This window comes from Seriola aureovittata, chromosome 4 (assembly GCF_021018895.1).
Source record: "Seriola aureovittata isolate HTS-2021-v1 ecotype China chromosome 4, ASM2101889v1, whole genome shotgun sequence".
Classification (NCBI taxonomy): domain Eukaryota; kingdom Metazoa; phylum Chordata; class Actinopteri; order Carangiformes; family Carangidae; genus Seriola; species Seriola aureovittata.
In genome coordinates this window covers 12,798,102-12,818,910 of record NC_079367.1, presented here as the reverse complement: position 1 = coordinate 12,818,910, position 20,809 = coordinate 12,798,102, and the positions used below count along the sequence as shown (strand labels likewise).

The following is a 20,809-nucleotide window of genomic DNA, read 5'->3' as shown; positions in this document are numbered from 1 at the left end:
GACTGCAGTTCGCTCTGTGCTCGTGCTCCGTTTGACAGCGCGCTGCGACTCGCGCAGTGTTTATAATAAACTTGGCAGAGCGCGAGACAATAGCGAGGCGGTGGTCTAGTTTCCATGACAATGCCACCAGTGAGTGAGCGTGGACACGGACAGCCCCCCTCCCTCTCCCACCGCTTACTGCACCGCCCACGCGCACCAGAGCCTCACGAGCTCGCAGGTGTCAGCAGTTAAATAATCAGTATAAAAACCAACGATTCCTTCATTTAAATCAGTTGCTTCCTTTATAGGACGTTTCAAATTCTGGTGAGTTCAGTCTTCCATCTCAGCCGAAACATGAATACAATTAAGTGCCACTGTTTCATATCAATAAACTGCGTTTATGACGACATTAATCAACTCATAATCTCCAGGTAGAGATGTAAGGGACATTTTCGGACAGGTTAAGATGCATTATTGTTATTGTTTGGCTCTCCCTTTTTTGTCTGTCAATTAGGCTGCGTTAATTCTCCTTTGTTCCACTATTTTATAGACATGTTGAAATGCCATCTTTGCATTCTTGGGCAGACTGAGACTTTTTAAGTCTAAACTGTAGAATATAAATGTGGCGTTATAGGCAAAATATCTGAAAACAGGCCTACAGCCCACAGAGGTTAGAAGAGCAAATAGCCACACGGAATTGCTATGCTAGGTTTGTGTTTAAAAATTGTCCAATATTTGACGCACCTGCAACGAACAGACTACTGGGGCAGTCTAATTTGTGGTTATTTTGGGTTATACCACTGAAAGATCGCTGTAAGAGATATAGGCCTACATTTAGGACAAAAACTGTATAATTAGAATATTAAGATTGTGACTATAATACATCTTTTGAGCAAGTGCAGGTTAAGCCTCACATGGTCTACTGCTCCATAACCGGTCAATATTATTTCACAGCCCCTCAAACGGCTCGTGGAAACAACGGCAGCTCAGCCACAGAAGTCTTTATGTGGGGGAAAACGTCCAGATGTGACGGTGATTGCTGAGATTAAAAGCTTTGATTTGATTCCGATCACTTTTACGGAGATGTCACCAGAGTGCGCGTCAGTTTGATGTATAGGACTAGAGAGGGAACTGGCTGCAGAGACAACTGAGCAACCACGACAGGCTAACCATAAACGCATTGACGCTTCATAAATTGGTTTAAGTTTATTGTTCGGTGTCATACAATGTGATAAGTCATATCCCACACGGCTCCCATCACACACACTCACGCGCGCGTGTAGAGGGCTTCAGACCGACAGGCAGGCGCGCGCTCCATGCAGTTTCCAAATCTGGCGCTATTTAAAAACATGACAGGGCTCTCTGCATTTCAGGCTCTCTTCATGAAATTAACAGGCTTTTTATTAGTGGATAAATTTCACCAAATAATATAATCCACAAACCAAAATTACGTTGTACGTGACGCACGCAAGAAATTAATTAAGTTTGTCTCGTGAGCGCGCGTGCGTAAAATGCATAATAGAGCTCAAAGTGCGCTCTTATCTCTGCTCGACCATAGGCTGCAGATGCTCCTTAATGACATTATCTAACCCCCCTTACACGCGCATGCGTGTATTTTCGGTGCTGTACTTACTTAAACTACAAATGAGTGTTAATGATAAGATTTGTTTAAAGTGTTTATTGTGTGGTTAGTGAGAGTTGGTGGATGTCTGAGGCGGGGCGGCACGCGGTACTCCCGTTGATACAGTTGTTCATCTTGTGCTGATGTTGGTTTATTTTATCCAGGTCTGGTTGAACATTTCCGTTGGTCTTTTTGTCGGATCCGGTGATGCAAGGGACTTAATTTAACTCAAACACAAAACTTAGTCGCAGTCTTCCGCCTGAATGTAAATATATAACCTTATTGAGCATAATAAAATACAATATAATTAACCGCATACATTAGTGCACATTATTGTTAATTGTCAATTATTATCTGATTAAGACTCCAGCTCTTAATAGTTTTAGTTGTAACTTTAATAGAACTTGCTGTAACTCTTGTTTTTACTGTATTTATATTATTATTATTATAATTATTATTATTATTACTACATATTTTATATATGTCCTAGGTCTAATAATAACAACTTATTAATGCAAAATATTTACCCAAATGTTATGCTCCAAATTAGAAACATCCTTCCGCATGTTAATACAACTATTTTGTGATTCTGTTGCACTTGCCTCCCCTGAAATGATGACAAGTACTCAGCTCCCTTTAGTGAAGTGGTATTATATAGCCTGCATTATAGGTCTATGCAAGTGTACATCACTCTTTCTATGCTTTAAATCCCCATGCACATTAGGCTTTATAAATGCTACATGGCATAAAATACTGTAAGCAGACTCTGTGCCCACTGTTACTTGTTGTGTCATGTTCACACAAGTGCCCAGCCCACATGGACTTACACCAAAAATGTCGTTGCAGGAGTGAAACATTTTTTTAGACGTGAACACATGTAGCTTGTAGTGTAGTAAAAGAAGCAGTAGTAGTAAAATATGGCACAAAAAGGTACCCTATTCCAAAACACACTCCTATGAGTGTTACTGCAACACAATAAGGTAAATATAAAAATACCATTAAGTTCTGTGTGATCGTGACCGTGTTATATTCTTTAAGCTCATTTAAAAATAAATATACATTTTATAAGCCTCGTGATTTTTGGCTTCCAGGCCGTGCCGTCTGTTGTGTGTCCTCGTCCCGTCTGGAGGGTTCAGAGGTGAGTTTACCAAGAAACTTAAACTGTTTCAAAGTTAAACTCTCCAGGCCAGTTCTTCCTGCCGAAAAGCGCATCCAGGAGCGACCCTAGCTCTCCCGCTTTTAAGCATTTAAACTTTAATCCCTTCAAAGAGGGGACCGGTCTCTTCGAGGCCACTAATCCGCCCTATAGTGCTCCAGCGCAGGGGGAGACTCCTCCTCTGCGGAGGCTTTAACTTTGGACTTTTACATTCATGGGGCGATTTGACGGAAACAGAGCTTTGGCATTCATGACGTCTGAGTCAACAGAGGGGGACACAATGGTCCCCTAGAGGCTCCTGAGGGCCCCTGAGAGAGGGACCCCGACTATAGGGGATTATGGGCCCATGGAAGACTGGGTTATCAGGGAAAATCTTGTGCTGTCCGTTTCTAGTGAGAGTTATGATTGAGTTAAAATTAAAGGACCAATACACCTTTTCAGTGATCGTTTTGTGTCATTGATCAAAAAGCTCCAGCAACAGCATCCAATAATAAATCATTAGGCTTTAATGGCAGGCGACGAAACTGTAAGAGTTGAGCGATTAAAGGCAGTAATGCCATACAGGGTATGGCAGTAATGAAGGAAACATAGCTAGCCTACTGTATATAGGCCTATCCCGTGAAGAATAATTAAGAAGACTATAAAATCAGTGTTGGCTATTGTAAAATAAAAGTCATGTCTTTTGTCGTTATGGTTCCCCTGATTAATGAATTTAGGCCTCTGGTTGAACTTCAGTCATGACCCTGGCCCTTAATGAATTAGTAAACATACTTTCTATTAACAGACTTTAACCATATAACTAAACGTTTTGGCTGAGGGACTACGCAAATGTAGTGCATTATTCCAACAAACTGTATGGACCTTATATTTAGATCCTGTTCAATGTCCCGCCTTTTGTTTCAAATATACAGAGTCATAATCTGTGGAGAACTCCTAATTAATTTCCTCAAATTTGTTCCCTCTCTGCCCACATATCTCCTTCCAGTGTAACTGTTTCTGATGCTCCTCCACCTCTAAGACACAGGTTGGCCTTAATGAAGCAAGCAGTAGAATAACTTGTCAGGATGGTGGTGCGGGGGATTTGGCTGCAAAAGACTGGGCTCTGTGATGGATGGCTGAATGGTCTTGATGGAGAGGTGTATGGATAGAGACAGGGGATAAGGGATGAGTAAAGCATAGGGCAGCGGCTACACTGGTCTGAAGAATAGCCACGCGGGAGGCCCAGTCCGGTATCTGTCCCGTGACACGCGGTGGTGGTCTGAAGATGTCAGTCAGAGAGGGAGCCTGCCAGCTCCATCCATCATGAAAGCTCAAACAAAAACATGTCCCATGTGCCGAAAGCCGTTTTCAAGCTTCAGACTCGGGCAGCTATTGATTCTCGGGTCTGGATAGTAACCTCTTCTGTGTCGACCTTTGTAAAACACGCGGTTAAATGCACAAATGCCGAGATCACACTGTTACAACCATTAAGAGTTAACTGGAGTCAGTGCCACTGGTCCGGCCATGCACACATGACGCCAAACTGATTTGAAATAGCATCGTACTAAATGTGATAATGCTTCATTATGGTTGCAGTAATTTTAACAAAATACCCACATTTGTGTTTTAAGATGCTTGTAATCAAGTAAAATGAACTTGTTTCTAATAAATATAAATCCAGTTTAATTTAGATTATACTGTTAATTATTTCTGATTATATGACCGTTATATTTTATTTATTAACAGAAGTCTATAAATTAATGGGTCAAATTAAATATCAAAATTATATCTATGACCATTCAAGATATGGATAGCAACATTATTTAATTGCCATTTTGCGTATTTTATTTGTGCGTAAAATGCGCAGTGGCTGATTGAATTATCTCTCCCTCTCTGTCTTACTGACACACACACACACACACACACACACACACACACACACACACACACACACACACACAGATCTCATTAGGTCTTCCCTGCATCGTTATAACATTTCCGGTTTTAGCATCAGACCATAATTTACCGTGGTCGTTAGATGTAATATATATCTCCCATCAATAGTTAATATTAATCACAGTCAGTCCCTGTTTTGACATTTGTAAAGACTACTGTCCTTATAATTTAATCGTACTATTAGGACCCATTCTTCTTTTTCATTTGCCGCAACTTCATCCTCAACTCTGCTGACTGCAGGTCAGAGTGTGATCACATACAGCTCTCTACCTGGAGTGTCATTGAAATGTGTCGTGTCATCGCCCCTCTTAAGAAGCTCTTCCCTCGGAGGTGGATTCGATTGCACATAAAATAAAATCAGAAATCAAAGATCCTGCCGTTAACATCGGCCCGCGTCTTTGCAGCAGCAGAGGCTGGCGGTGTGCATTTGATTTGCCCGGTGATGGATGAGAGACGGTGCAGGGGGGAGGGGGTGGTGGGCTCTGGGCCGGGGGGTCCCGTCGGTGCGTCTGTCCCCGCATTTCAATCCCCAATTACCGGAATGTACCGTGACGCTCCGGCTCGAGACGACGGCGCGCATTTAACCGGGTTAGAGAGAGGAGCAACAGCACCCGGTGTGTTGTAGTGCATGTGTGACTTCAGTCAGGTAGTGATGATACACATGATCAAAATCAGACTGGATCCTGACTGAGCCTGATGTTCAGCTCCGCAGGAGGAAAATACTCAACTGGCACAATATATTTTAAGTACTTAAGTTTCCTTTTCATAGCTGTAATTCAGGCTAAAGCTTTTTATAATACTTAAGAGTTGTATTTAGGCCTGTTTTAGTAGCACAGAAAAAACCTGCACAAAGATGAACATCCCCAAAACCATCAGAATATTGAGGGAAAAGACCTGATATAATATTGCTCTTTTTGTGCTTTATAAAGTCCCATCACCATCAAAAATTGAGGCAAAATGTTGAACATGTGCACAGTTCCCCAAAATATTATCACCCCTGGGACCTATAAAAACCCAGTAGAAAGAGTGTTGTCGAGAAATCCATAAATCATTTAAAAAAATGTAACAAAACTAAATAATGTAAGAATCAAAGGAGACAAAATAACAAGTGCAGCACAGAGGCTCATCAGGCTGAAGTTTTTCCTGAAAATGTGGTCATTCATTTTAACCCATCAAATTACACTCAAACTAATTGAAGTCCACTCTAACATCAGTTCAACACGCACTCATCAGCCAGAACATGACGCAGAGCAGCTGCGGGTATTCACATGCTGCGTATACATCTCTCTACTGCGGCACCAGACCTGTATTATCCTAATGGATAACGGCATGTTACTTAAAAAAGAAGCTTTTTAGGATAAAAACCAGGTCCCGGGAGACCACAGTGTACACACACAAACACACACACATGCACACGCGCGCGCACACACACCACAGCTGGAGCAGCGAGGGATGGCCGCGCGCAGGAGAGCTTCTCCAAACACGCTAATTAGATCTGGAGCTCTGGCCCCGCGCTCTGAAAGCAGCCCAGCGGCGGGGCGCGCGGAGCTGTGGAAAGTTAATTGAATTAAATTCCCTCTAAACTAATTAGGCTGCAATCTGCCACGCGAGCTGTCCCTGAGCAAGGTTCGAATTAGGCGGAATGGATTTGTTCCTTTTCTTTAAAAGAAAGGAGGACAGACTGGTGTGTTTTTGGTGGGGTCCTTTATTCGTCTTTTATGCTAATTCTCCCAGGGGACTGTCACGTGATTGCCTTGCGGTAACCGGACGGCATCCGGTGTGGCCGTCCGCCGGTCCAACCCCCCCACTCCCACCCCCGTCCCCCATCATCCGAACCACAACAAAGCCACCATAACTCCAGGCGTTAACACAAAGGGTCAAGAGTCTCATTTTAACAAACACATAAACCCAAAATAAAAGCTGTGTGTAGGCTGTGATAACTGTGCTGCTGTACAGCTGCATGAATGAGGAGCATCTTTACACTGAGCTGAGTGGACTGAGGTAATGGAGGTGAAATCGATCGCTTTCCTGGGGGAGCACAATGAGGGAAGGGGGGGCGGGGGGCGGTGAGAGTAGTGCAGAGGGACACGGATGAAAATCCCCCGTTAAGAGCAGGGACAGATATGATAATGGGAGAGCCTCTAGTAGTCGTTCATCATTCACCACCTCCACCTGGCTGCTGCACCTCTCCAAGCTGCTGCCGCCTGGGCTGCCCACCACTGCACTGCAACTGCACTGAAATCAAACACACCCAAACGTCTACAACAGAGATTAGTATTCAGTACCAGTAGAGCCTGAGCCTGATCCCACACATAACTCAGCTCTGTCAGTGTATGCAACTTCAGCCCAGACCCCCAGGAGAGCTGCATGTCAAATGGTTTTGTCATTTAAAAAATTATTTTCTATGCATGTTATGGTTTTTCAGGATAGCAGACAGTATAGAGATGAGAATGTGTGGAGGGAGATGGGGAATGACATGCACCAATGATCCTCATTCAGACCAAACTGCCATCAGAGCGCCCCTGATGTTTTTTTTTGTAATTTGGTTCATTACAGTTTGTTTGCAGAATTTGTACCTCTAAAGTGCAACAGGGCATGCAGGTTGTGCATTATAACTTCATCTTGGGGCCTTGTGTTGCAAATCCTTTTAGTTGGTATTGTGCTAGTGTAGTGCATATTCCTAAAAAAACAAAGTAGGTTTTATTTATTTACCATAATTCAACTGACACAGAGAGTCTTGCGAGGTAGCTTCAGCTGAGGACAGGAGTACTGGTTGGTGTTTGGGTCTGTTCAGTGCAGTACAATCAAACTGCAGTGTCTGCTGTATTTATTGAGCTTCATGGCAACTTGATGGCTTGGAACAGGCATATATTCTAACAGAAATGAGGAAAATATATTTTCTAAATGAAAAATTTGTCATTTGTCTACATGCACAACCACTGCAGCTTGGGTCTTGGTTTGAGTCCACAAGACAGCTCCTTCAAGAGAAAAAATCCATGGTAAGACTATCGTAAAAAATACTGGTCTTTACTTTAATACAGATGTTTTTATGCTAGTCAAATGTGTGTGTATTCAGTCTCTTTTTTTTCTGTTCTTCCATGTGCTCCTTCCTCTCATGTTTGACCTTATACACTCTTGCCCACTTCTCTGTTTTCCTTGCTCTCTTGTCTCCACTTGTATCATCAGCAGAAGGTGGGAGAGAGCCATCAGGGCAGAGAGGGATGGAGGCAGATGGACGGACAGACAGACAGACAGACAGAAGAGGAAGAAGGAGGAAGGGCTGAGAGAGAAAGGTGGAGGAGAGAGAGGGAGGATGGGGTGGGTGAGTGAGTGAGTGAGCAAAATGTAGCGAGATAGAGGGAGAGGGAGGTTAGGACGATGGAGGGCCAGGTTTCTGTTTCTCCATAATCTAATCAGAGAAATGGCAGCAGTCAGAAATAGCCTGACGGACAGACTAAGAGCCTCTTCTCTTTCTCCTCCTCCTCTTATTCTTGTCTTCCTCCTCGGGGAGGGTAAATGGATACACACACATGCACACGCACGCACACACGCGCGCCAGCTTGACTTCCTAAAACCATAAAGTGTAGATGTGTTTGAGGGTTATAGAGATGGGAAAAGCCTTGAGGTATCAAGCAAAACCTGATCTACTGTCCAGATGCAGCCACTTCAAGAGTCCCACGTTGCTGCTACTTTCTCTGTGGGCGAGTTTAGCCCCCATCAGCTTCACAACATGCAGATGACACTTGACGACTTGACGATTTGTTTACAATGCAAACTACAATATATACAACCGCAGAGTAAGCGTAGCTACCACCTGCTCAGAGTCATGAGTAGGTGGCAGCTACGATTGCGGAAGAGCACAAAATGAAGTGTATATATATAAAGAAGCTGAAACCACAACAAACCACCAAGCAAATATTTGGCACTTATTTCTTGAAAATTTACAACAATTATCAAAATATTTGTCAATTTTTTTGTTTGCCAACTAATCAATTAATTGACGTGATTGTTTCAGCCCGAAGATTACTGCAGTGTTATAAAAATACTGCCGCAGGGAATGATTTATAAACACTGCAGAGAACCTTCCTCCTGACAGGAGACAACAGAGAATGAAACGGAGTGTTTGTGTTGTTGGGAGGTCCAGGCGGAGCACAGTAAGAGTGAATGCGTCTTTTTCCTGCATGCTAATTCCTTCCTATAGGGAAGACATTCCTGCATGTTGTGTGAGTGTGACATGCTTTCTACATTTCTGTGGCATTTACCACGCTGCATGTGCTCCCTGTATCCAACACAGACCCCCACACAGAGCAGGATTCCAAGCAAATTCCTCTGTCATGTTGTTTCACAAGGTGGACAAGCGTTATTGTTGCAGAATTCCCACCCAGGCACTGGTCTCTCTCTCTCTCTGTAACACACACACACACACACACACACACACACACACACACACACACACACACACACACACACTCCATCCATCCATCCATCCATCAAGAGTGTCAGTTCAAGACAAACAGAACACAAAAAACAGGAATTCCCTTTTTGTTGTGATGATTTTATTTACATGGCGGAGGTTGGGATACAAGAATGAGAAATGTTGCTCGATTACATTTGGCGCCTTGTAAACACGCTGTTCGAACATTTATGATACAACACTTTGATTATTAATTCTTTATGACTCTAAATTTCTCTTAATGTCACACAGACACACACTGTACAGCACCAGAGCACGCTGTCGTGACAGACGAGGCTTCTTTACATTAACATGCATCAACAGAAACGATTCACCAGACAGTTATATTATCCATAATTCAAACTGACTGCTTCACATTTTTGCTGGGGATTTCTCCACTAACACGTTCATTACTAAAATGAAATGAATGAGCAGGTTGTTTCTACATATATTTATCAGTGTAGCTCTGCTGGTGAGGGTTTCTCCACAGTTGTAATGTGCATTAAAGTGAAGACACAGGCAACAATCTGAGGCAAACTATCTTTGGTCATTCATGCTTTCTTTTCCTTCACAGCAAACTGAGAAGTTGGCTTTGTCATCTTTGAATTAAATCAGTTGGTATAGCAGTAGTATTACTACTAGTTAAAATTTTCTGATCAGTACCCGTTCTCCATTCTTCATCTCTGCATCCATGCATTAATCAGCATTAACATCAGATCAGATATACCACTGTCCACTGCCATTAACTTAACTTACACATAAAAGCTTTAATAAATATTATATATTATTTTATTAAATCAGGTGGACATAAACTTTTCACTATGTAACAGCTGAGTGGTTCAACAGTTGGCTTCTACCAACATAATGCAGCAAAGCTCATATTTCAGTCAGCACAATGGCTTCAATCCACTAATGACATGTTTGATTACCAGGCATGACAGTGTTATTGAGTACTTTGGCAGGTGTTTATGTCTGTGTGTAGATGGCTGAGTTTAAAGATGGGTGTGGAGTGACATGAGTACTCATGCAAGAATGTAGTAATAATTTCTGAGTACTCCTGTTATAATGTAGTAATGACTGCTTCATACTTGTTGGTCAGAGTGTCAACATGTTGAAGGACGAAGATGGTCTGTAGTGTTTGTGAAAATGCACAGGGACACTGAAACCTGTGCTGCTACAATGACCTGCAACACAGCTACTTACGCTAGTCTGTGTGTCATTTTTATATCTAATGAGTCTCTGCACAGCTCTTAATATCAGCTCCAACTGCTATGAAGCGCTGTTGTAAGATAAGCTGTTAAATGATAACAGTACATTGTTGGCAGGTACTGTACTGCATGTTGTGGACACGTTGGCATGAAATTACTGCATGTGTGTACTGAAACAGAGAGGCAGTGATGTGTTTATCAGAGGTACTTTTATTGGTAACGTCCATCAGGGACCATCCATCCTCCTGACAATGAATGATGATGATGAAGAAGACGATGATACTGTGTGTGCATGTGTGCATACATATCTGTATAGATCCTTTGTGTTCTTGTGTTGTGTTGTCTTTTCTTCATTAGTGTTCAGGGCTGAGTGGTGGACGAATATCCAGCGTTCTTGGCGAGCTGTCCTCTCCTACCACCTCAAGGCGCAGACTGAGTGAGCTCTGCTCCTCCTGGCCTTCTGATTGGACAGACAGACGCAGGGTGCAGCCTTTTGGCAGCAGCTCCTGCTCGTACGCTGCAGCTAACTGGTTGACAACCCGCCGCTCAACCTGAGGGATCAGTGACGAGGTAAGAGGTAAGGCAGAGTTTGGTTTCATAAGTGTTTTAATAAAATTGTATTAAAATTATATTCAATATTATTATATTATATTCTCCTGTGATGTCTCAGTTGTTGAACCTATAGTCTCAGATTAGTTGCCATAGCTTTCCTAGTACCTGCACTCTGAATAATTGTTATTTGCGTTAATTTCTATTTCAGTTGTAAATAAATGAACTATTATTGCTTTTTACACCTGCTGTTGTTGAGCTTTGCTGCCTGGCCCCTGAAGCAAGAAATGGTCTGATACTGGACATTGTTCTCTGCTGATTTGAGGCTGTTCCATGATCAATTATGTATCACAGACCAAATATTTACTTCTCTATGAGTGAAAAAGCAACACACAAGATATCACACTGATGTTTTTTCTGCACAAGAATGTCCAATAGGCACATGATTTTCTTACACTAAACAAATGTCTTTTTATTTAGTTTGGCCATCACTACTATCAGTTATATATTTTCCTCATCAATGTTATTGGTGGGATCTAGGGATAAGGTAATGTAGCGTAATCACACTCATGATCATACAGGTGTTAAACAAACCCACTTTAATTATCCTTTATTTTGAAGTTAAAATGAAGGCAGACATTTCATTAAACAGTAAACTTAACAGTTTTAATTGTCTTCATGAACATTTTCAAAGCTGTTTCCAGCTGTTTCAAGCCTGTGTGTAGGTGCTTTGTCAAAGATTCCTCAATCAAACAGCTGCCTAAAAGCTGTTAAAAATAGAAGATGAAACAATGAAAACAAGTATATATCTTTAAAGGCCTTGAGAACAGATGATATAAAGTCAAACCTTGTAAGTATTTTCAGACACCCTGGTGCAGCAGTCTGTGTTACAGTATGTGCATACCTCGTGTTTGATGGAGCGCGCTCCATAATGCATATTATACCCTCCCGCCAAAAGGTCCAGCACCGGGCGATCCCACTGAAGAGTGATGTCATGCCGCTGCTTAGCCTAATGAAAAAAAGGGAGAGAAAGAGAAGAAAAAGGGATGAGGGTGAGAAACCCGGATGACATGGTTATCATAAACAGTCAAATCAGAAAGAGAGGATGGTGGCGGAGAAAGATAAAGAGTAATGAGATGGAGCGAAAGAGACAAATGTAGCAGCAGAGAGGAGATACTGTCAAGCAACATGTCTGCCAGCGCTAATCAACAGGCCCTTAATGCGTTTTAATCAAACACTAGTCAATAGTAGTGATCAGAGCTGCTCATTTAGCTACGGATGTTAACGCTCCATTCAATAAATGAGATGCCATGTTTTACTCGAGAGACATAAACACTAATATTCCAACATTATAAATACTGTTGTAAGGCAATAATGAGAACAATAAACATTTAATTTATTTAATATAAGTGAGTGACAAACAAATGGCTCGAGAGGATTCTATAATAACGAGATCTCTGCTGTAAGCACCGCTGCCACATACAGACAGAGGCAAGTTATTACAAGACATGCACACTTAAAAAATTAAAGACAACAGCCATGAGCACACATACACACACACACCACATACAGCAGCATTCAAAAGACTCAGTGGACTCAGCGAGAGTCATGAGTCAGGTCCCTATCAGTCGCCTGCAGGGCCCATGTATACTGTCAGGACACCAGCTGTAATATTAATAATTAAATATTGATGAAGGCTCCACATGTTAAACACTGTAATCACATTATAGTGAGTAGCAGTGGCACATAATATTGATCTGGGTGTGTTCCTGCACAGCTCAGCGGCTGCTGGACGAAGAGGGTGTGTCCCGCTGGAGGACACCCACACACACACGGAGGCTTAAGCTCTCCTCCACTTTGTAGACCTGTTGTAGTGTTGGCTATTATTTGTCAGTCTCTACTATCAAAGGGTATAAAATAGTAATGTGGATACAGTGTTTAGATCTGTACATAAAGCGAGGTTAGGGGCTTGTTTCATGATAAAATGTTGCAAAAGAGTAGTGGTAGTGCGAACAATTAAGACTTTCTACTTTCCCATTTGTTTCTCACTTTTCTCAGTCATAAAGTGCATGTTGTGATGTCATGTAATTTTCCGGCACACTGTGGTACATACTTTCTTGGCCCAGAAGTTGAGCTCTTTGCTGACCAGCTGTAGCAGCTCTGAGTGACAGAATGGCAAGAAGTAAACTATTTCATTGATCCGACCCAGAAACTCGTCCCTCCGGAAATGAGCCTGGGCAGGAACAAAACAATTAACAATGACAAATACAGCCTCTCAGGCCAACTACAGTTAAATGGTGTGGAAAAGAAAAGAGAAAAAACATATGTCTGTAATTACACCAAAATATGCGTTTTATCTGTGTTTATGTAATTGTAATACCTTCAGGATTGGTCGAATCACAGATTCTTTAAACTGTCGGGAGATTTTGATGTCATCACTTTTCTGTACATCCTCTGAGGGGGAAAAAAAAGCACTGTATTAACATTCATTTCACTTCTGATTTTATTCACCTGACCTTTGCTTATGTGATGGCTACATATGTCTTTACAGTGTAGTGCCAATTTGTAATGCTGACTATAAATTTAGACAAACAAAAATATTTAAACATACTTCATACACATCCAATCATCAGGCCCATTTTAACTATAGCGACAGATGAAAATGGAAAGCAACGTGTCAGAACAGATTTGAATGGGTTCCCAATGTGGGAACTAGTAAATTAATTTTGCTGCAGCTGTATATTATGATATATGTACCAAATGCAAGTCAGTGTGATGTCTCAGAGAATAAAGACTAAGGTTGTATTTGTGCTATAATTTTTAAGTCTGTATTTGTGTTTCTCTCTCACCGAGGTTGTCAGCCAGCTTTCTGCGGCTCACCACCTCAGCTTCCTGGCGGAGCTGCAGTGCATGCTGGGCGATTTCATCGCTTGCAACATTGGACGTCATGATGAAGAGAGCATCTTTACATTCGATGGTCTTCCCCTTACCGTCTGTGAGACGACCCTGAGAGAGGAACAGCAGGTATGAGAGAGCGATTACGTCATTAAAGTTACATTTGCATCTTGTTTCATCAAACAAAAACGGGATGAATGGAACACAAAGGTATAATTATCTATATCTGCCTCCCTGTGTTTGTACACACACCTCATCAAAGAGCTGCAGCATGATAGTGAGCACATCAGGATGGGCCTTGTCTACTTCATCAAACAGGACAACGGCGTTGGGACATGCCCTCAACAGCTTGGTCAGCTGACCTCCTTCCTCATGTCCCACGTACCCCGGCGGAGAGCCGATGAACTTTGCCACCTGGGAGAGGGAGCACAATGGATCAAAATAAGTTCAACAATGTAGCACATATTTTACAGGAATACACTTCACCTATGATTTCTGTTGCTGCAAACTACGCAGAAATACACTAAAAGTGAACACTGAATCCTGAGGTGAAAAGGATCAGATGTGGTTCTTGAATGCCGCAACATAATGTAACTCTTCATTCAGATTGAATGTATTCATCACCAAAGCTTTACAAAAAAAATAGGGCAAAAACAACATTAACTTTGGTTTATGCATCCATTATGAGAACATAAACAGAATTAACCCAATGCGTCACTGCCATGAATCTGCAGCAGTGATGCAACAGTAACAGATATGCGCTGGTCTGAAATGAATGAACCTCTGTTAGAGCAAAATATTCAACAAATTGTGTGTGATTCAAACACTTTGGCTGCCTGACAACTTCACAGTATTATATCTGTAACAGAAAGAAAGTATCTCACCTCATGTTTTTCCTGGAACTCCGACATGTCCATACGGATGAAACCCTGCAATCACACGATGGATTAACCCTCTCAATGCTGTGAGTGCTGTATCAGTGTGTATTTTTCTGTTGCCCTCTGTTGACTGTACAGTTACCATGGGAACCAACACAAATTGAATCTCCGTCATTTCTTCAAGGCGGGAGGACCGACTAAATTAAATGTCTTATATGTGTTTTATATCTATGAGAAGACCTGCTTCCCACCCATTGATTGAATGGTAAAATACCTGTGAGTGAGTGAGTGAGTGAGTGTGTGTGTGTGTGTGTGTGTGTGTGTGTGTGTGTGTACGTGTGTACACACACACACACACACACACACACACACACACACACACACACACACACACACGTGCGATGCTACATCACATACCTTTTTAATGTCCTTGTGCATGTAGCGGGCCACCTGTTTGGCCAACTCTGTCTTTCCTGTGACACCACACAGACAAAATAGAGACATGATTAAATTATTCAGTAACCCCCACTCCCATTTAATTATTTTGTTTTTCATAAAAAAATAACCCCCCCCCAAAAAAATAGAAAAACCCCAAAAAACAGTCCCTGCCTTTTTGGAGTCCATCAGTATGCAGAGATTTCAGGAAGTCTTACTCATTTCAGACAGAAAGACGATCTCTCTCTTTCTCTAAGTGCTGGCCTAAATCCCAGTGCCTCCCCCTACAAAGCTTTCAATCATCTCCAGCTCTCCAGAACAGCACACATTATGTTTGTCACTAAAATATTCTGCATATAAATGCTCATATATGATATTGATGTCCTATGTCTGGTATGCATATGGGTATGATGATTGTGTGTGCATGTGTGTGTCTGTGCTTGTGTCTTGTTGCTGTGTTTAATATTGATGTCTCATGGCCACTGTTTGTCGCTGAAGGCAACAGAGAATATGAACACCGTCTCTCCTTCATCTATCTCTCTGGCCTGTCATTTAACCATCTCCCTCTTTTTTAGCCATCTATCTGGCCCATAATATTCCTCTGTCTCCCTATTGCCATCACTCTATCACTCTTCTTGCTGCTGCTTGTGAACATTTAACCTTTTCTGTAAACTACAGACATCCCAGTAAACCTTTGTCCTTTAATAGTGAATATCTGATGATACAGATTTAATCTAAAAAGCTGATTAAAAACACACCCTGTATCACAGCTTTACTTTGCTGGTTTCTTAAAATGTTTTGCATAGTGTTTTGTATAATATCCATAGATATAGAGTGTCAGTGTGGATCTGTAGTAGCAGAAAGGCCAGACAGGATTTAGACCCACCATCCCAAGAAGATATTAAATCAAAATCCTGGCTGTTGTTTAGTTAGTGTTGCTGTTCAGTACTGTATGTTAGGAAGAGGTTCCAGTGTTTCAAAGTGCAATCAGCTGTTTTTGACAGCTGGTGTACACAGAGTTCAATGGGCTGCAATCAACAAAGGATTGTAAATGGGTGTTTTATTAAGCCAACACTGATCAATTAAAATGCCTTAACTGGGTCTGATATTAATCTTCCATATCATACAAACACATCCATGTCTTAACTATTATCCACAAGGATCTGCTTGTAGAAATCTGTTTGGTTTGACTTGACATGAAGTGACATCACTGTTAATACCAATGAAGATGTTCTCTGTGTTGTCTTCCTACATGATAATAGGGACATTAGTACCACTTCTGCTTTATTACTAAACACAACTAGCCTGGTTCTACATCTGCAATGTTACCAGTGATTGAAATGGGTGTGGACCTGTTCTGGTGAACCTGTTTTCCCAGTGGCACCTTGACTGATTGATAAACTTTCTTTCTTTCTTTCCTTTCTTGAAGGAAAATAATTGAAAAACTGAGACAACTGAGACTTTGTGGAGAGGACTGAATTTCTGTGACACTTCCAAGCTGTGAAGTTGCGACATCCAATACATTTAGAGTAACTGTTCATAATAACTGTTGATGATATGTGGAAACTGCATGCAGCCATTGAATAAATAGAAATTTTATTCTATACAAAGATTTGGCCTAATGGTGGCACTAGAGGAAGAGTCAGGGGCTTGTCAAAGTCAGTGGTTATCATCCTCTGGGGACCAGGAATGTCTGTACATTTGCTTAACCCTATTTCATGGCAATTCATCCAATAGCTGTTGAGATATTTCAGTGTGCACCAAAGGGGTCGATCTGTAGTGTGGCTATGAACTCATGACTTACATTAGCTAATAAGTTTGCTATCTTAGCCAGCTAGCTTGTACACATTAATGCTAGCCAACCTGTTAAACTGTTGTGAGAATAACACAGTAGGTCCATTAAGTAGACACTGTTTTCAACAAAGCTTCTTATAAGTGCCTGAGTTATTTGTCTTGATTTAATCAAATACAGTTCTTCCTTTTATCTTTGAATGAAGCAATAGGCTGAGAAACAGTCAAAATGATGGTTTAAATTATTATTATTTTACTTTCACATCATTAATGATGACACCTTGAGGACAAACTCATTCACTGTATACTGTGTAGTTTTCAAATCTACAATGTGAGACGTGCTTTTGTTGCCTTGTGTGTTCTTTGTCATTTAATTTGTTTGTTAATGCATTCAGTGGACTTCAAAAACTTGACTTACTCAAGTGGTGTTTATTTTGGCAGCTACTTTTAGGAAACTGAAGAGGTTTTTTTTTTCTTCCCCCATCGCTTCATGGGATCAAAACAGAGAGGAAGTGTAGGGTGTGGACGATGAGAGTGATTTACCGATTCCTGATGAACCGAGGAAGAGGAATACGAGAGGATGCTCTTCATCGTACCAACCATTCTCCTTCCTCCTGATGGCTAAAGACCACAGAGACAGGGAGAGAGAAAGAAAAGAAAGGCAGGCTATTATTTCAGTCATTTGCATTTGTTGACTTTGCTTTTCCACTAAGTAATCTAAGTTTCACCCAACTGAACCAAGTTGACCCGAGGGCGGCGGGTATCCCAGAAACTATGATAAAAGAGAGAGAGAGCAGGGATGAGAAAAAGGTCAGAGACATTTGGTGGAAAAAAAAAGGAGGAAGAAGAGAGAAAACAGAGCAAGAGAGCGAGATGAGAGACCTCCAGAAAGCCCCCCCCCCCCCCCCCCCCCCCCCCCCCCACACAGTCAGTGGGGCCATTAGCCAGCAGTAATTGTGTTAGCCTCCCTGGCGCGGCCATGGCGAAATCAGTTTAGCATGGATCGCAGCCTCACACACACACACAGACACACACGCTTGCTTAAAGAGGAGTGCCTACCCAACCCTGCCATCACCCCAGCAACCACACTCACACACATATACACAAAGACAAGATGATGAGGTGGATCGCAGGAGAGTAAAGAGTGTATTTGGCCGTGGTTTCGGCCACACAACGAAGAAGCAGATACCAGCACAAAACTCATCCAAATCTGAACCTGTAGAGAGACTGAGGCCAAAACCAGAAGCATAGATGAACAGAGTTTTGCCAACAGGATCAAGTCAGTGGAACAGCAGCTGAGTGGTCAGCACTGCAGCCTTGAGCAAAATGGTCCTGGGTTTGAATCTGCTGGCTGTATGTGTCTTTGTGGGTTTTTTTTCTAGCCTGATGGAGCCACAAAATATTACATTCATGCAACCTGAACCTGGCCCTCCTTTCTACACTAGGTGTGTCTGTGGCTTCTACTTGACAATTTTACATCTGAACTGTATATTTAAGCAGGTAGAAACACAGGTCAGGTTCTTTAGGGCTTTTACATCTTGAAACTCCTTCCATTTGAATCTGACACGTGAGAACACAACCTTGTTAAAGCCTTGACCCGTTCGACCCAATTCATTTCTTGACTAGTTTTCATGCCATGTATTCTTCATTGCCTTTACACATCAAGCCAAAAGTTCATAAGGGCCCACAAGGTTGTAGCATAAATATCTTACAGTTAGCAGCACGATTCAAGCTAACAAGCTTAAACAATCTGTCTCAGAGGTGTCAATTTCTTGGCAGGTTATCGCGTGCAGCCAGATAAGTGGCAGGAGAACGCTGTGGCCAAGCTGCTAAGGAGAAGACGGAGGAACCAAAACTTACAGATTTAATTCTGTGCGTCAAACAACAGCTATGAGTCCTGTCAAAGCATCTTCTGCCAAGACGGTGAGCCTCTTCCAGCTCACTCACTGTAAGCTGCCGTGCCTAAGAAGCTGTGTGTCATGCAATGGAGCTAAATCACTAACCGACGCACATGAGATCTGAGTGTTAAACAAGCTACTAATAGCTGATAAACATAAGGAGCAGAAGCTCGGCAGGAGGAGAGGAGGAGAGGCAGAATGAGGGAGGGAGAGAGATGGAGAGATGACATGGTAGAGAGGGAGGAACAAAGATAAGGGGAGGAAAGAGAAGCAAGGATGTAGAGGGGAAAGCGAGAGGAGTGATGGAGATAAGGAGACAGAGAACGAGGCAGAGAAACAAACGAGTGTGTCAGAGATGGCCACAGAGATGAATAGTGACAAGAGGGGCTCCAAAGCTCCGTCTGCTTTATCAATGACTGTGTGAATGACAGCGTAACCTTCTGTGTGTTTTAGCTGATTGAGAGCGACTTTGACAGAAGGGCACATTGACATTTCTCAGAGGACCCTGACAACAACAAGGAAAGGAAGGGGACACAAAACAAATGAAAGCTCGGTCTCTCTCTCTCTCGCTCTCTCTCTGTTTCTTACACATGCAGGCACGGACGCACACACACACACACACACACACACACACACACACACACACACACACACACACACACACACACACACACACACACACACACACAGAGCAGTGTGCATTGGGCAGGTCTGGTTGGCTCTAACATGATTACAGAGGGATGATTCTCTTCAATAACTCTTAGCCCTGAGAGCTAAACCTGGATCAATCTAACCTCCTTCCTGTGTTTGTGAGCGAGTGTGTGTGTGTGTGTCCAGTTAGTGTGTTTGTACCTTGTGTGTGTGTATGTGTTTTGCAGCAGGCCAGCTGTTCATCATGAGTTCAGGCAGAAACAGAAGACATGACAACACACTGAATGTAAATATAAAAATATCAAAATTTTTCTTTCCTCACATTCCAGTCTGCAGAATTTTACTAACAACGATCAGTTCATCTATCCCTCTGCCAAATGTTTTTTTGCAACTAACAATTAGTTGATTAATCAATGAGTGGAGAGATAAAACTTGAATACGATCATCTTTTAATTTATCAAGGAAAAAAGTCAAATATTTGCTATTCTGCTTCTCTAATGTGAAGATTTGCTTTTTTTCTCAGGTTTCAGATCAGTGTGAAGTGAATATCGTTGGGTTTCAGACTTGCTGGTCACACAAAAAAAAAAAAACAAAGACGTAAAGTAGACTCTGGGAAACTGTAATGGGCATTTGTAAAAAAAAAAAAAAATGTTATGGCGTGCACATAGGAAGAGAGAAGAGATGACATGAAACTGACGTTTCTGGCTGGAATCGAACCGGAAACGTCTCAGTCACATAGTGTATATCTTAATCGCTCAACCACCAGGACATCCCTGTTACAGGCATTTTACAGCCAAAGGGATTAATAACAAAAACAAGTCACACATTAATCCATAATGGAAATAATAATGAAACACTTTACCATTGTAAGAACCAAAACTATTGTAAGAATATAAATATGTTGTTGTATATGGCTGGTCTGGTCCTATGTAGGACTCTCTCTCTTTATCTCTACATCGTTTTCTCATTTGCGGTCTCCTTATCTACACTATATCTCTTCCTCTCTTTCCTGGTCCATCTCCTCATCTCTAAATATCTGCTTCCTCTCTCCGACTGCCAGAGTGTGGCTGATTCCTGCTTGGCTCACCTTTGGGGGAAAAAAAAAATAGTGAAAAACTGACAGAGCAGCACACAACACGAGTACAACTGTACCTTACACGGGGGGTGTTTTTGTGAGCATCTTTGCAGATGGATCCTCTGTCCGCCTCTTTGGGTATCCCACACGCTCTCTCATTCCCTCTCGTGTGTGTGTGTGTGTGTGTGTGTGTGTGTGTGTGATATATTCACTGTAATACTTCTGAAGGATCAATAAGCTGTTCCTTTATCACCGTGGCGATGTCTTCTATGGCTTTCAGGACAA

The 20,809-nt window shown here is 42.0% G+C and overlaps 1 protein-coding gene across 1 annotated transcript in view; it reads right to left on the bottom strand.

Moving 5' to 3' along the window:
• Nucleotides 1–9,225: 9,225 nt before the first annotated feature.
• clpb (ClpB family mitochondrial disaggregase) overlaps nt 9,226–20,809 on the bottom strand; it is a 33,099-nt gene continuing 21,515 nt past the window's right edge. The window contains exons 8-16 of the mRNA XM_056374337.1: nt 17,444–17,521; nt 15,092–15,147; nt 14,681–14,725; nt 14,049–14,210; nt 13,751–13,907; nt 13,282–13,355; nt 13,015–13,134; nt 11,806–11,910; nt 9,226–10,903 (exon numbers count right to left, since the gene is read on the bottom strand). Of these exons, the coding sequence (XP_056230312.1) occupies nt 10,706–10,903; nt 11,806–11,910; nt 13,015–13,134; nt 13,282–13,355; nt 13,751–13,907; nt 14,049–14,210; nt 14,681–14,725; nt 15,092–15,147; nt 17,444–17,521 (995 nt within the window). The 3' untranslated portion in view covers nt 9,226–10,705. The remainder of the gene's footprint in view (nt 10,904–11,805; nt 11,911–13,014; nt 13,135–13,281; nt 13,356–13,750; nt 13,908–14,048; nt 14,211–14,680; nt 14,726–15,091; nt 15,148–17,443; nt 17,522–20,809) is intronic.